The sequence below is a fragment of the Emydura macquarii genome, unplaced genomic scaffold (genome assembly GCF_026122565.2).
Source record: "Emydura macquarii macquarii isolate MOO-44397 ecotype Brisbane River unplaced genomic scaffold, CSIRO-AGI_Emac_v2 contig_1390, whole genome shotgun sequence".
NCBI classification, from domain to species: Eukaryota; Metazoa; Chordata; order Testudines; family Chelidae; genus Emydura; species Emydura macquarii.
Window position 1 is genome coordinate 128,152 of NW_027131527.1, and position 17,169 is coordinate 145,320.

Sequence of the window (17,169 nt, forward strand, 5' to 3'; positions counted from 1 at the left end):
TTTGACACCTACCAGAGCCTATGGCCAGAGTTGAGGATGACCTCTGGTGTTTTACTACATGTGTAGGTTATTTTAGTATGTTTTTTCTTTAATGCTGTCACCTTAAGAATAAATGTACTTGCTTAGAAAGAGCTTGTAACTGCTGGCAATTCATACTGGCATAGATCACACACACACTGATATATCACCACACATGTCACAGTTTCAGAGTAACTGCACCTGTATTCCTCCTTCATGGCCCACCAAAGACACTCTTAAAATTTTCTGGCTCCTCAGCCATCACCTCTCTTGGGTGGAGACCCACATTTATCTCCCTCCTAACCAGGGGTTTTTAAGCTGCAGAGTTTCTTGCTTTATACTGTGATATTTCCAGCAAGCCGCATTCCCTAAAGGGCCCGCGTCTGCACTTTGCTTTTCAATCCAAAGACTATGAACAGTGTAATTGCCAGCAATTACAAGTTACCACACAGGGCTTTGAATTCCCAGGCCACACATCTCCGCCTCCTGGTCCACAATAACACATAAAAAGTTGCATTTAATACAATGGACCTTAAGGACACCTTAAACTTTATTCAATAAGATCTCCCAGGGATATACAGGTAATTGCCGTATTTGTCACACTTCTGTTTTAATGCTATAGCACAATAAAGATTACTGAATATGGAGTCAGCTTTTTTAAAGGTGCCTTGTATCTTGCTTTTGCTCATGCAAATTCTACTATTTGTATGCTCAAATGATTGTGCAGCCAAAGGGTATGGTGGATTTAGAAGCCACATTTTAAAAATTTGGACTAAAACAACAACAACAAAAGAAATAATGTTGCACACTGAAAAATGTTATTAATTAAAATGTAAGGAAATATCCCAGCCAATTTAAACTCAAAATGAGGTAGAGACTTTATCATTAAAAAGGACTGCACTAAATGTTGGCAATACCAAACAAATACATTATAGTCGTTCACAAAACATAAAAAATTATTCTTGTATAGCAAGTAAATTTCAAATGTATTCAATATTCCACCTTTACAGCACAGTTGTGTTACTCCAGAACTTGACCAAGCTAATTGCAGCCATGTTGTGTGCATTCCGCCACCATTAATTAATAAAATAGAACACTACGTAGCTAAAAGTTAATTTGGACATGCAGGGCTTTTGGAGGCAAGGTCAAACACTAGTTGTCGGCTTGCTGTTTCTGCTAATCAGAATGGGAGGAGTAGAGAAAAGAGTCAACAAATTATGAGACAGAAAGAATATAAGAGGATGGAGACCTTGAGTTTGGAGGCCTTTGATAATGAAGCTTATTATGGCTAAGATTGTTAGGAATGTTTTACTGATCAGTACTTTACTGAAGTTAGGAGAAGTGATGATCCAGTAGGGGTCACCATAAGCATTGTGTTTTGTAAAAGCTAGTTATAAAAAGACTAGATAATAGAGTGTATTTTGGAGCAGTTCTCTGAAGCTATCCTGAGATCTCTTCCTGATACCCTACTTCCCGGTGGGGAAAAAAAAGGCCATCATTGACCTGCTGTTAATTATTCGATACCATTTCAGATTTTAGGTAATTATTTGGGATGTTCTAAACCTATTGTTTGTGTGTGCTTAAATCTAATAAATAGTAGTTTTAGATAAGAGCACGCTTATTTGCATCAATCTTTCATCACCCAGAAGCATTGTGTTCCCATTGATTTATTCCTGACACCGCCTGGAGTGAACCAGTTACCACTGCTTTGGGTTTAAGATCCTGGATAATAGTTGCTTAGAAGAGTTCAGACTGATGGGACAATTTTCAATTGATAGTTTGAACTAGTAGTTTGCCCATGTAAGGAATGAGTATATTCAGTATAAAATTTTAGAAACTGAGTTCTTCTAATTAAGTTTTTTATGACAAATGTATAAACATACAGATGACATCATAACCCCTACAGGTAACCCCAGAACTCTTCTCTTGCAATTCTTATCATAGAGGGCCTGTGAAGTGGTCTGTCATGATTGTAGGACTAACTGCACCTCTGTCCCCTTCCTCATCTTCTTTAATGCGCCCTCCTCAGATGTCAGGCCTCATACCCTTACCTCTCCTGGAATAGAATTCTACAAATCTCCCACTCTTATACCAGACCCTGGGCTACAGTACCCAGGTGTATCAATTGTACTTATTCAGCAGGTCTGACAGAATTTGTCACCTGTGGTTCTCCCTTCTGGGAGTCTGTGATTAGTGTGAAATGTAGTGATCAAACAACCTTTTTAAAATCACAGCACTGTTTAATAGTAGAAACAAAGCATTTAGAGAGAAAGGATTTTAAAATAACAATCAACCAACATGCATATCTATCTTACCTAAATCCCACAATCCTTGCTTCTTCAGACATCCCAGTAGGTGCCTGTGTCCGTCTGGTTTCTCCCAACAATTCTCCAACCACTCCCTCTTCTTGAGAGAATCTTTTTAACATGCTATAGTCTTTTTTGATCTTCTGGTTCCCAGGCCTTGGCCCTGCTTGTCAAAGCCAGTTCTGTAAAATGGCTGGAGTCAGGAGGTAGAATATTCAAAGTTAATAGTTTGGACATTGTCTCTCAACAACACTAGTGTTTTCCAAAGGATGTCTTATCTCCATCCATTCAGTTTCCTTTCTGCTTGGTTTTTTTTTTTTTTTTACAGCACACTATTACACCAAACCAATATATTCATATACTAAACTTTCCAATTTTTTGGTCAACATAGCATACATCATTCATAAATTATCACAGAACTGCTCCACATGCATCATAGCCTCTCCCGGAGTTTTGCGCACAGTCTAGCAAGCCAGTCAATTGACCACAGTCAAATTTTGTCAAATATCCTGGCAAGAATGATCTCATGTAGGTGGCAGCTTTTTGATTGCATCACAGCGCCAGTCTTTAATTTTTTAAAACTTCATTTCATTGTGTTTCACATTTTTCCTGAATTAAAATAACTTGGTTAAGTAACCTATTTTTGTAATTAGGCATATCTATCTAAGGCAGAGGTTCTCAGCCGGTGGGGGCATGCTCAACTTTCTAGGGGGTGTGTCAAATTTGAGTGCGTAGTATTGTGGCCCACACCAAGTCACAATGCCACTAAATTTGACCAAGCTGCCCCTCCATCAGGAGGGAGGGACTGCCAGGCCAGATGTTTTGGGGGGAGGGTAATTCCACATTATAAAAATGCTAATTTGGGGTATGATTCAAAAAAGATTGAGAACGCAATTCAAAGTTAAGTCTATAAAGTCCTACTGTTTTGTTACTGCTCTAATAAGTTAGAGCTTTAAAATATTTGATCACTTTTTATATTTGACCAGTCAATTGACTAGTTAGTTTTTGGAGCTGTCAAATGTCCTAGCACAGTTATAATCAGTGGTGAAAAACTTCTAGCCTATGCTCTCATTTTGGGGGGGGGCCAAAGAGGAGAGGCATGTGTATAATCATATATGGCTGCAAAAAGTTGGCTCTTTATTTATTTCATCAGACATCCTTTCATTTGACCATGTAACACAAGGAAAGCAAAATAATTGCAAATTAAAGAATCAACCCACTGTCTTTCTTAGTATCACTAAAGCATAATGATGCCAGCAGTTAGGGAAGAAAAATCTATTTCCCAAGTGGCTAGCTACATTTCCCACAATGAAAGATGGCATTACATTGTCATGTATAATCTTTTAAAAATCTCGTTTCTCCCTTTTAATGCATCAGTTTTTACCACTGTTGTAACTAATGGCTGCCACACTTATGTTGATTTTATACAAAAATAAATACATTTGTCATGTGTAGAGTGGTAAATTTGCAGAATTTGTTTACGAACAATTATATAGCTGCACTGCAAAAGGTAACGAGGAAACTGAAGGTTTTAGCAATCAGTAAAGGACATTTAAAACAGCACATGGGGTAGTTTGAGTTTTTGGCAGCTAGCTAATTTAATTTTCCAAGCTCACCACGCTAACAGTGGGGTTTCCTCTGCAGCTTCTGGAAACAAGTTAAGAATTAAAAGTTTTCTATTACATCGCCCTTACGTTATTTTCTTGCAAGATTCTGCATGTTCATGGTACATTTTTTTAATAAGCAAATCAACTCTTAGGCTATGTCTACACTGCCGCGGGAAGTCGACTTTCTTTAATTCGACTTTCAGCAGCCGATTTTTAGAAATCGCAGCAGCATGTACACACTACGCTGTTTGTGCTGGTCTCTTGCGTTTACACTGTCCAGTCTTAATTCGAATTGCAAAGCAGTGCAGTGTGGGTAGCTATCCCACAGTGCAACTAGCCACGGTGGCTGTTGGGACGAGTGTCATCGTCCCAGGATGCAACGCTGCTTCTTCCCCCTTCCCCCCCATAAACAAACAGGAAAAGTATTTTCACACTGTTTTTTTACTCCCCACGATCGCCATTGCTGCAGAGACATGGAGCCAGCTCAACTCTGCACTATAATTGTGAGCATGACAAATACATAGCGGCTTATCATCAATTATTTTAGAAATAGAGCAAGAAGCCGAAGCAGAGACAACACCAATGCCACCGAGGCTACCCTGCTACAAGACATTGAGCAGAACAATTCCCAATTGCTGCAGGCTGTAACGAGTCATCTGCAGTCCGTGGAGCACCGATTCTGGTGCAGGGAAACAAGCAGAGACTGGTGGGACCACATTGTTATGCAGCTGTGGGATGATGATCAGTGGCTGCAAAACTTTCTTATGTGAAAGGCAACTTTCCTCGAACTGTGGTCGGAGCTGGCCCCATCCCTGAAGTATGTGAATATGCATTTGAGACAAGCTATGATGGTGGAAAAGAGAGTCACCATCACTCTCTGGAAGCTGGCAAACCCAACTGTTACCGCTCAGTTGGAAATCAATTCGGAGTCGATAAATCTACAGTGGGCATAGCCGTGAATCAAGTATGCAGGGTCATCAATAGACACCTGCTACAAAGGCTAGTAACTTTTGGAAATGTGCAGGACATAGTGGAGGGGTTTGCCACAATGAGGTTCCCAAACTGCAGGGGGGCCATTGATGGGATGCAGATCCCTATCTTAGTGCTTGCCCACCTAGCGACCGAGTACATAAACCACAAGGGGTACTTTTCCATGGTCTTGCAGGGGCTTGTGGATCACAGGGGTCGTTTCACAGACATCTATGTGGGGTGGTCTGGGAAGGTGCATAATGCTCGTGTATTTCGTAACTCGGGGCTGCTCTCTAAGATGCAGGCGGGCACTTTCTTCCCTGACCAAAAAATTCACATCGGGGGTGTGGAAATGCCAATAGTGATCCTCGGGGATCCTGCTTACCCCTTGCTCTATTGGCTAATGAAGCCGTACACCAGTCACCTTGACAGTGACGAGTGTTTTAATAAGAGGTTAAGCAATTGCAGAATGGTTGTAGAATGTGCCTTTGGGCGTTTAAAGGGTAGATGGAGGAGTCTCCTCACTAGTCTGGACATGACTGAGAAGTACCTCCCTTCTGTGATATCTGCTTGCTGTGTTCTTCATAATGTGTGTGAAGCGAAGGGTGAGAGGTTCCCCCAGGGTTGGACTGTGAAGGCAGAAAGAATGGTCGCCAATTATGAGCGGCCAGATGCCAGCACTACGCTGAGAGCTAACCGCGGAGCGTTTTGCATTAGGGAAGCTTTGAAAACCAGGTTCTGCAATTGAGATCCAGGACTGATTTCTGTTTCTGTATGTTGTTTGCCTTTGCTGAACCCCTGCCCCCATCGATATCTGTGCCCTTCAAATCCCTCTTGAACAAGATACGATTTAATAAAGAAACGTGTTGAAATGATGCAAAATCTTATTTCTTAACATCCATGTAATGGGGAAAAGTGGGGGGGGGAGTGTTCATTCACTGTCTCAGGGGGTAGGTTGGTAGCTTGCTGGCCAGCTATCAGTGTATCCACTGCTGCTTTCTGCTGGAGGCAACCACGTACTGCAAACTGGCCATTCTCCTCTGAGACCTCTTTGGGGTGGGGGAGGGCGGCAAAGCCCTCGGTTGAGGAGCATTATGGAGGGGCTGCAGCAGGACTCTGCCATGCCTCCACTCCTCCTGAAGCTCCACAAGCCACCAGAGCATGTCTGCCTGGTCCCGCATGATTCGCAGCATTTCCTGCATGGTACTGCAATCATGCTCCATCATTTCTCGGCAACTCTTCCTGTCCATGTCCATATTCTGGGACAAGGTCAGCCTCCACGCTCTTTGCTCTGTCTCTGTGGCAGCTGAGGCGTTCATGAGCTCGCCAAACATGTCATCTCTGCTTTTTTTTTTTCTCTTTCTAATCTGAGACAGTCTTTTTGCAGCATTTCTTAAGGGTCTGTGCAGTGCTGTGGTGTCTACAGAATTAAAGAAAAATAACAAGGTAGCCACAGTTAGCATAGTGAAGAAAATGATATAAATGTAACAATTTAGATAATGATCCCCTGATACAATGTAGATAAAGATCCCCTGAAAAAATGTAGCAAAGGATTCTCGTGATACAATGTAGAAAATGATCCCCTACTACAATACAGACAATAATCTCCATGCAGTGCACAGGCAAACACAGAGACTCATTCCATTCCTGACATCCCAAAACGGTCTGCTCGCTGTGCCAATTCAGAGAGGATCTGAGGACAATGTGGTATGGTTGCAGGGGGGGGCAAGCGCTGCTTGTATTTTAAACCCTTACAGAGAGGAACTGCGGATAACGTGGTGGGGGAAGGGGGGCAAGCTCTGCTTCTATTTTAAACCCTTACAGAGGAACTGTGGAGAACGTGGTGGGGTGGGAGGGGAGCAAGCTCTGCTTGTATTTTAAACCCTTACAGAGAGGAACTGCAGACAGCGTGGTGGTGGGTGGGAGGAAGCTCTGCTTGTATTTTAAATCCTTACAGAGAGGAACTGTGGACAGCGTGGTGGTGGGGAAGCTCTGCTTGTATTTTAAACCCTTACAGAGAGGAACTGTGGATAGCGGGGGGGGAGACTATGCTTAAAATACAGATTTGCTGGATGCAGCGGGGTACCAGCAGTGTTCCACCATGATGCATGCTACCTTGATTGCAGTGAAGTATCCTACCATGGAGGGAGGAACAAGGCAGCCCTCCCCTGAAAAGTTTTGCGAAGGATAACAGATTACATACATGAAAGTTTCTGTGAGATATCAACTAATGATAAACATAGCATATCTCATCACATAAAAAACTGATCCCTGGGTAACCCCCAGTACAGTCACCGAAATGCCTGAGATCCCCTTCATACCCCTCCCCGCCAATGTAAAAGGACAGAAATGCTAAGAAGAAAAAAAAAACCTCACCAGATGTGCTTTCCCCAGGATCATTTGTGCTGTCCTGTGATGCTGGACTTCCCGGGGGTCAGGAATAAGTCCTGACTTTTTGGAAGAATGGACACCTCGCTCTCCTGCACCCTGCTATCCTCAGTTTCCTCCTCCTCCTCCTCATCCACAGAGTCCTCATCATTGAGCATAGACTGTGACCTAGCGGAGGCATTGATGCTGTGGGGAGGCACCGTGGTGGGATTACCACCGAGAATTGCGTGCACCTCATCATAGAAGCAGCATTTTTGGGGTTAGCTTCCCTGGCTTTCTGATAAGACTGGCGCAGCTCCTTGATCTTCATGCAGCACTGCTGAGCATCCCTCTTGTGTCCCTTCTCCAGCATGCCCCTGGATATCTTCCCATAAATGTCTACATTTCTTTTGCTGGCTCTTAGCTCAGCCAGAACAGACTCCTCACCCCAAAGCCCGATGAGATCTAAGACCTCTGGTTGACTCCATGCTGGAGCGTGTTTGGGCTTTGCAGTAGCCATGCGGAGAACAGTGACAAAGCTCTCTCCACACTGGCAGCACAGGAAATGAACATTCAAATCTTCCCAGGGCTTGAGGGGAGGGGACTTTTCCTGCTAGCGTGACCACTGAGAAGCACAGCGCAACTGTCCAAAGCGGTCAAAATGGGGCATTGTGGGATACATTCCGGAGGTCAATTAATTCGATTTAAGTTCCATTGTGTCTACACTGACACTAAATCAATTTAACAAATTCAAATTAGGTGCTATGCCACTTCCAGAAGTGGTCTTATTAAGTCAATTTTAGACACCTTAATTCGAATTAACAGTGGTGCCAGTGTAGACGTGGGTGTAAGTAAGTCGACTTATGTCGCTTGTGTAGACCAGGCCTTAGGGTCTTTTTAATTAAGATTATGGTAGAAAATCAGCAAGTGAATTTCTAGGGTAATTTGATATGGTTATTCTATTTTTTTTTTTGGCCAGATGATGTAGCCATTGCTTAACAATCCAGTGGTGGATCTGTCTGTCTTCTAATTATAACTCCAGCTTCCCAGTTTAACATTAGAAGTTAATATATATATGCACAAGTGAATTATTAAAATATTAGAGGGAAAATATGTGGTTTGTGTATATTTCAAACAGAACCAGCCAATGACAATAAGTAAGCAGGTTTGCCCATATACAAAGCGATTGCAGGAATAGAGGCATTGAGCTGCAATGTGTTGGACAGGGACAGACACCCCTCACCCCATCGCACAGTCTCATGGTGAAGTCCGGGGTGGGGGGGTTGCGCGGAGGCGTGGAGCTTTGTTAATGCCTAGCAGCTCCAATGAAGCCGATGGAGTTGCACAGGTATAACCCAGGACAGGACCGGGCCCTTCGGCTGCAGCACAAGCCCAACGCTCCTCTGCTGCGCACCAGCACGCGCAGGTGGCACCGACGCAACACCCGCCCACCGCAATGCATAGCAGGGACAAGCCACAAACAGGGCGGTGCCGGCACCGCGACGGAAGCTTCCGCGCGCCCCGCCCCGCCCCGCCGCACCATCTGACTGGAGCGTTGGAGTGACGAACACCCCCGCCCCTTCCTCCAACACGTCATAGCTGCTGTCCTGCAATGTAAGCCCCGCCCCCAGCCGAGTCATTGTGCGCGTGCGCCAGGACGTGAACCCACCCTCCCCCCTTCCAAAAGTGCCGGTCCCTTTCTGCGCATGCGTCACACCTTGAAGTGTGTTGTCGCGCGCTAGTGGGTGGGCGGAAACAAAAGGGGCGTGGCCATTATCGAGCATGGCGGCGCCTGAGGCCGGGGCCCTGCCCGCCGAGGAGCTGGTGGGGCAGGTGGTGCTGCCGGGGGACGTGCTGCTGCTGCCCTCGCACCCCGAGGCGGACGGGGAGCGGCTGCAGCTGGGCCCGGGCGCCGCGCCGCCGGGCCGGTTGGTGTGCGGGCCCGGTCTGAGGCGCTGCGGGGCCGGGCTGCTGGTCACCAAGTGCGGGCTGCTGCGCCACCGCCAGTCGGGCGGGGCCTACTGGGTGGACTCCCAGCAGAAGCGGGTGAGGGCGGCGGCGGCACCTGCAGGAGCCGGGCGGCTCCTCCGGGCTCCAGGGAGGGCGGCCTGGGCTAAGTCTGCTCTGAGCCTGGCCCTTGCTGCGGGGTGGTGCGGGCCCCTCTCTCGCCACCACCGCTCTCCCGCGAGCTGCTCTATCGAGCTTGTCACGGGCCAGCAGCTGGCTTCCTCTTTCAAGCTCGCTGAGGCACTGTACCCTTCATTCAGGGCTTCAAAGGCATAGAGCTAGAGAGGAAACCCCCTCTGGGCTTTTCTGGGGGCTGCGGCCAAAATCCGGCCATTCAGTCCCTGTCCCCACACACGTTACTACTATGCTGTGGCATAGTTGTCTACGTTGCTGCTAGTAATCCATCGTCCATGTGCCACCTTGTCACCGCCTTAAAGGTGAGCGTGGCACAGGGATCAGTCCTTGTAAGGAGTTATGCACTCTGTTACCCCGTTGGGCAGCGAGTCACCCACAACTGTGTCCTTGTAATAATTAATCCTACTGTACCACTGTACAGTTAGACATCCAACAGTGTACATGTGTTGAAGGTGCTGCTCTAGGGCCTCTTAAGTACAAGGCTCTGGGCAATAATAACCATTGATGTGATTTCCTTATTGGTAGCAAATCTGGGAGTGCTATGTATACAGGGTTTTTTCAGGCCTTTGCTGCATTCAACAAGTCAGCTAGATGTATTCCTTGTTGGGTTGAGTGTTGCAATTTTAAAACACTGGTAGTTGAGGAAGCTAGAGATAGCACTGGTGAAAATGCACTGCTGCTGGTGACAATGGGGGATTTTTTTTTCCCTGTCAGCCAAAAGTGTGGGAATCCTTCCCAGTGTGTAAATTTTTCTCAGAGGCCTTAACTTCATTTGGAAAGAAAGTAACTTCATCTGGAAAGCAGGGGATTGGGGAGTTACTAAAATAACCACACTTCTTGGTGCAGGCTGCAGCAACTGTTGGGACACTATAGGATTGCTGGCCAGAATTTTTCACGATGAACTGTTAGGCAGAGTTGCTAGTTATGAAAATGGAAACATGGCTGAAAAGCTGCTGTGTGGTCACAGACTGTTACTAGTGAAGCTGACTGTGACCCTAATTGGTTGTCAACTTGCAGTTCTAGGGGTAATGTGGACAAGGGGCTTCCTAAAAGAGAAACCATCCAAACATAAACCAGTGTTACATTCTTGCTAATTCTGTTGACATACTGAAACAGTATCTTTGTGATGTGTAAATTGTCATAGTAATCTTATTGGAAAGTTAATGCTGAAATTTAATGAAGATTTAAATGTCATTACTGATTATTTCACTGGTCATCATGTTAGAAATATGTAGATACTATATAATAGAAGTTAAAAACAAAGACCATTATGTCTAACCTATCCCATTACTGTAGGGTTGTTCATTATAGTAACTTTATCGATATCTTGTGAATTTGCAGTCACTTCCTCTGAGACAGACACAATCAGGATGTCTTTCTGCACTTTTTTGCAATCCTAATTTTATACGATTCCTTTTGGGCTTGTCTTCACTGCACCTGTTAGCTCTAGTTAGTTCGCTGATTATTGTACTCAAAGCAAGGTTAGCTCCAGTGAGAGTGACCATACTAGAAAACAACACTGGAGTTACGCAGAGTGATTGTATTCGCTGCTGCTGAGACTATAATTTGAGCTGTTGCATCCCCATGGCATTACTAGCTTCAGCATCATTCAGGCTTCATTTCCCCCCTCCGCCATGGGCAACATGAGCTAGAGATTTTTGAGAATGGAAATCTATTTGGGGTAATACTTGACTTAACTGCTGTGAAGACACACCTCTAGGGTACGTCTGCACTGCAGCTGGGAGTGTGCTTCCTAGTGCAAGTAGGCATATGTGCCAGCTCAAGCTAATGCACTAAAAATAGACATGGCAGCAGCTAGTCTCCTGAGTACATACCCATAGGCTTGGGCACACGTGGCTATCCTTGCCACTGTGGCCACTTCTATTTTTAGCATGTTGGCTCAAGCAGAGCTAGTGTTTCTCTACTTGCACTGGGAAGCGTGCTTCTAGCTCCACTGTAGATTTACCCTTAGTTACAAAAACTTGAGGCCCTAATCTTGCAGATACACATGCTTAACTTTCATGAATAGTCCTGTTGGAGTAAATAGACCTACCTTCATGTGTAAGTACTTTCAGTGGGTTTTGTCCCTTCTAAAATTAGTTCGTTCTGATACTATATCAGTTTTTTTCCTGCAACTCTTATTCTGCAAATAAGTTTGGTCACTCAGCTTCTTTGTGCATGTTTCTTTGTGTGTGTGAGGGGAGGAGGGAAATATATTTCTTTGTCTTGTACATGGCTTTGTCCTAAAGTTCGTTTTTATTTTCAGTATGTCCCAGTCAAGGGAGATCATGTGATAGGCATAGTGACTATGAAGGCAGGTGACATATTCAAAGTGGATGTTGGTGGAAGTGAGCAAGCCTCTTTGTCCTACTTGGCATTTGAAGGTGCAACCAAAAGAAATAGACCAAACGTGCAGGTAATGTTCTTGTTGTATGTAATGGCAATAACAAATCCTTTCAAGTAGTATTTTTTCACTTTCTTGCAAAATGATAATTAAATATGTACTCAGATATTTCTCTGCATCCCTTAGTCATAAGATATTATGATATATGATAGATTTTCAATTAAATGTACAAACTATTTTCTGTCCTGGCTTTTCCCTGCTGTTTCTCCTAGACATTTATGCTGGGCCATGGCAGAGGAAGTCAGTTACAGATCCTGGATTTTCTTCCTTTGATCACTGACTGTCACAGCAGTAGGTGCCAGATTTTGCCATTCATTGTACAGAGTCTGTTGCTGCTGTATCATCTCATATTACAAGCAGGAGATGGCTCTTCTACCAAAGAAGTGCCCTCAGAGAAAGAGTAGAGATCAGTTTAGGCCTAAAATTGAGGTTTTATAAAACAGGCCCTTACAAAATGTGACTGTCACGCTTTCTGAAGAGGCTCATGACTGTGAGTGCCTACCTCAGGGCAGACTGTCAAACAGGGCAGACACCCCAAACTGGTGATGTGTTCTATATTTAGATTTCACCAAACTGGTAACACACGTGAACTGCTGGATCACTATAACAGTCTTAGCATGGAGTCACAGACCAGATTCTCCAGTCTGTCTTGCCACATGGACAAACTGGACTTAGTGTGATTTTTGGTGTAAGAGACTATTTATCACTATGTTCAGGTTGCTTCCAGTCCAAGAGACCAGACATTTACCCCAGATCAGTTGGTGCCATAGATCTTACACCAAAGACAATGCCTGTAGCCAATCCTGTAATAAACTATTTAAAGGTTTGTTAACTAGGAAAAAGAAATTAGAGAGTTATTTACAGGTTAAAGCAAGCAAGCATATACACACAAATTAGTTGTCTAAATTTGAAGAGTGCAAGAATTGTAATGAACAATCGATTCAAAGTGTCTTTCAGGGCAGACCCAGATGTAACCCCTGGGGATCTCTGTCTCAGTTTAGACTCTCTGGCCCTGTCAGAGTTCAAACAGCAGAGAGAGAATTTTCCTGTGACTTTATTTCCTTCATTCAGTTTCCAAGTCCACAGATGAGCTTCCTTGCACACAACATTTCGGAAGTGCAATGGAGCCATTTACCAGTCAATTGTATTGGGATGTTCCTTGATGGCCCATCTGATTTTGATAGTCCTTCTGGATGGGTGTGGGGGATGATTCCTGTGCCTGGATTCACAGGTTCAGAGCAAATATTTTCAAAGTTATAAAGAAAAACATAGATATTTTCTTATACATGGAGAACAGATATTACATGTGTGATTAATGCATGCAGCAGCTTACAAGCATTTCAGAGAGTCTAAACACTAAGTACATTCTTATAAGAATAAGTTTAACTCAAAATAAGTATAACACAGAGGTGAACTGGTCTGGTCTCCAGCTATGAGTTTTAGTTCTTAACTAATGCCTGTAGCTTGGGCAGGAGCTGGCACCTGGTTTGCCAGCATCACACTGACATTGCAATAGAAATCATTTTCTATAGCATATATACATCCCAGCATTGCTGCATCCTGCTAATATACCATAACCAGAAAATAAAACTGCTTTTAAGTAAAGAGAGAAGACTAATCCATTTTCATTTTTCCAAGTGGAGTGAAATGCAAAAGTAAGCTACTTAAAACAAAAGGATTTTAAAAAGTCATTGACTTACATAATTTAAGTCTAAAATGGAGTTAAGAGGTGTGGAAACTGGTTTGTTTTTAAAGAACCATACGTGAAGTTTGAGGTGAGTGTTGCTTTAAAGGAAAAAATTTTATGTAGCATTCCTGCAGAGTTCTTTTTGCAAATACTTATTTTTAAGAGTCGAATGACTTTTTTTTTAAACTATTGGGGTCTTCAGCAACCATATATAAGTGTAGGACTATGTATAAATGTTAAAATAGGTGTTAATACCTGACATCCTCGAGAGATGGTGGCACTGGAAGGAGGAACATGTTGAAGAATAAGCTGCTTATGCATATCTCAGTCTACTTTACTGTCGCATAAATGTATATTAAGAACCTAGGGATAAGTATATCATAAAAGATACACAGACATGATACAGTTTCTCTGACCATATCCTATCACTTGTTCTAGGTGGGAGATCTTATTTATGGTCAGTTCATTGTAGCCAATAAAGACATGGAACCAGAGATGGTCTGTATAGACAGCAGTGGGAGAGCAAATGGAATGGGAGTAATTGGACACGAAGGCCTGTTGTTTAAGGTTTCTTTAGGTCTAATAAGAAAGTAAGTACTACAACTTTTATTAACTCTCTAGGAATGAGGGAAGTTGAATTTTTGTCAAGTGTTTGAGCTATGACAGATGAGTGAACCTCTTTATCTTGATTTAAAAACTGGTATGCACTGTAACATTTAATGCTGTAGCATAGGATGTCCATAACCAGCAGGTATGAGGAGCATGACAAGTGCAGTAGCAGATGTGTATAATGTTCTTAGGGCATGTATTGTCAGCATTATTGCCTGACAAAATGATTTGATCTTTGTGGTCCTAAGTTTGTAATCAGCAAACAAATATAGTATAAAGAAAGGAGAGATGTAACAAATGTCACAACAAAAATGCTCTTCTCTCTGTTCTTCAATTACAAACTTGCATTCTAAGTTAAAAAATCTCTGGTATGTTTGTTACTTCCTTTAAAAAACATACTTTAACCATAATTCCACTCTAGACATTTTAAAATGCTTATGACATTTACCTTTTACCTTTATTAAATGGTAGTGTATAGAAGTGGAACTTTTTTCCTAGATAATCTTACAGCTACATTATTTAGAAAACGTGAACCCAGTTCATCAGAAACTTGCTTTTGTGACTGATGGAAGCTAATCATAATTTTGCTATGCACATACTCAGTTTTCAGTGGTATAGTAGAATCTGTATATCGTAACTGGTCTGAGAATGACATCATTTCCTTGAACACAGTCTTCACACAGCCTTCAGTGGCATTTTCAAGCATCCTTAGAATTTTCTTATCCAAGGAGAATCCAGAAAAGGACTGTGAAGAAACAAAAGAAATAAAACCAGTTTCCTCCCTCCAAAAGCTATACCGGGCACGAGGGAAGAAATTTTATGCTGCTGCCCTATCTTCTGTTACTTGAAGGATTTTAGTTAGCACCTCTTTCACATATGATCTAGGTGAGCTGTTCCAGGTTGGAATAAATCTACTTACTGCTCAGTCGCAAATCAGGAGCTAAAAATCAACTTAATTATATCTGGTTCACAAACACCAGAATGTCTTGATCATAATTGTATGATTGTTGCACAATGTCACTGCAACGGTATATGGTTTTTATATTAATATGTTTGCATTTTTTTAAGTTTAATCTGAAATCTGAATTACCTCTTGCTTTTGGAATTTTTCTTTTTTAATTAAAATCATACATGAGCACTAAACAAGAAATTCAAAATGTTACTATGTTATATTATTATAATGGTTGAATTCCTGCTTTCAACTCAACTCAGCCTTAAGTACTGAAGTTGCCACAGATGCCTTCATGCTATTGGTTGTATTAGCAGTGGTCATGTTATTGACTAGCAACAAAATGTATTTCAGTTAAATAGCAATTTCTTCTTTTGACGTCCCTTTTACTCTGTTTTCAGGCTTTTAGCTCCCAATTGTGAAATCATTCAGGAATTGGGACAACTCTACCCTTTTGAGATAGTGTTTGGAATGAATGGAAGAATATGGGTAAAGGCAAAAACAATTCAACAGACTTTAATTGTGGCACATATCTTGGAAGCCTGTGAGCATATGACAGCAGAACAAAGAAAGCAAGCATTTGCCAAACTATCAGAGAGCTGATATAAAGAAAACATCTCGGGTTTATTTCAGTCTTTGCAGGGATTGTAATATTTTTGTATTCAATGTATATTAATAACCAGTTTTTAAACATTCAGTCTCTCCCATTTGGTTTTTTTTTTTTTTTTTTTTTTTACCCCTTACTTCCTTTTTCCTGATCCCTCCATCTGTTTAGTTTTCTGCCCTCAAGCATTCTACTCACTCTCTTAGCATCAGGGTTTAATTATTCTGAACTTTTTTGAATCACAATGAAACAGATGGCTGTAATTTGTTAAGTCTCTCACAATAAGGAATTGTTAGAGAGCACACTTATTTCTGCAACATAGAATTCAGTGGTAACGCTAATTCTTCCATCAAATGAGAGTGGACACCTCAGTTGTTCACCTACATGGATTTTGACTTTTAATCTGACTTCCACCAAGTGGTTCTGTATATAGCTTACCTTGATTGTTCTTCAAGCTCATCAGTGATTTAAGCCTTATATATTAACTTTCAAGGAGACTGTTGTGCTGTCTTTCTTAACAAACGATCAGGATGGGACAGGCCTAATGCTCAAATAGAATGTGAGGAAGGATGGAGGTTCATGTTCCCTGCCACATAGCTTATTAAAAGTAAGGCACTAGAAATGACATACTAAACAGTTGATCCATAATTACATGATGGTTCAAACATTATTTAAAGAAAATACCAAGCAAATTGCTGTACACTCCTACAAACATATTGCCAGCAATACTTAAGAGAAAAGATTACACTGTAAAATACATCTTATGCCACTGTGATTAGTAAGTGTCCACAACTGATGCAATTCAACAGCTACATTACCCCTCCGCCCCCCTCCAGGATCACTTTATGTGCTGAGGCATATTTGATTACCCTTATTTTTAATACATAGCTGCAAATAGTGTTGGCTATAAAATTATTCAGCCCTATTTAAATTTCTTCCACAGGTATGACAATCTGCTGTGGAAGTGAATTCCTCAGTTTGTATATAGCAGTGCTCTGTGAAGTGGTTTCTTTTTGTATTTATTTTAAACTTGCTTACTACTGAATGAGTGACTATCTTGTTCTCATGTTACCAGCCTGCATGAGAAAAGGGCCATCAATTTTCATTACAATCTGCTGTTGTCTTTTGTTTTGCACTTAGATTGTATGTTCTTTGGAGCAGGGACAGTTTTTTTGTTTTGTTTGTACAGTGCCTGGCCCAATGGGGTCAGTGTACCTAATTGGGGCTCCTGGGCATAAAGCTAATCTTAAGTTCCCCTGAATAACTCATGGGACATCACTGCGGGACCTTACTCAGACTCTTCTATGGTTGGCAAGTTTGTTTTAGCTAAAGCTCATGAATTCATCATCACTGGTTCCACTGCATACCAATCTGATGGTGTATAAGCCATAGTCATTTTTATCCTACAGCAATATGTTCAGAAGCATGCTGAGTCAGTCATGCTGCATACATGAATCTTGCTCTGGCCTTCAAAAGATAGGGATTTGGAAAACACCCTTCTTCAGCT

The 17,169-nt window shown here is 42.4% G+C and overlaps 1 protein-coding gene across 1 annotated transcript; it reads left to right on the forward strand.

Annotated features, from left to right (window-relative positions):
• The first annotated feature begins 9,014 nt into the window (after positions 1 to 9,014).
• EXOSC3 (exosome component 3) lies at positions 9,015 to 16,229 on the forward strand. The gene is made up of 4 exons (XM_067552457.1): positions 9,015 to 9,313; positions 11,676 to 11,825; positions 13,939 to 14,090; positions 15,460 to 16,229. Exons 1-4 carry the CDS (start codon positions 9,050 to 9,052, stop codon positions 15,659 to 15,661), a joined length of 768 nt encoding a protein of 255 aa, XP_067408558.1. The 5' UTR covers positions 9,015 to 9,049; the 3' UTR covers positions 15,662 to 16,229.
• Positions 16,230 to 17,169: the final 940 nt, after the last annotated feature.

Coding starts and splice junctions, on each gene's coding strand:
- EXOSC3 (XM_067552457.1), top strand. CDS start 9,050: ATGGCGGCGCCTGAGGCCGGGGCCCTGCCCGCCGAGGAGCTGGTGGGG. Junction 11,826..13,938: donor GAAATAGACCAAACGTGCAG/GTAATGTTCTTG, acceptor CACTTGTTCTAG/GTGGGAGATCTTATTTATGG. Junction 14,091..15,459: donor TCTTTAGGTCTAATAAGAAA/GTAAGTACTACA, acceptor CTCTGTTTTCAG/GCTTTTAGCTCCCAATTGTG.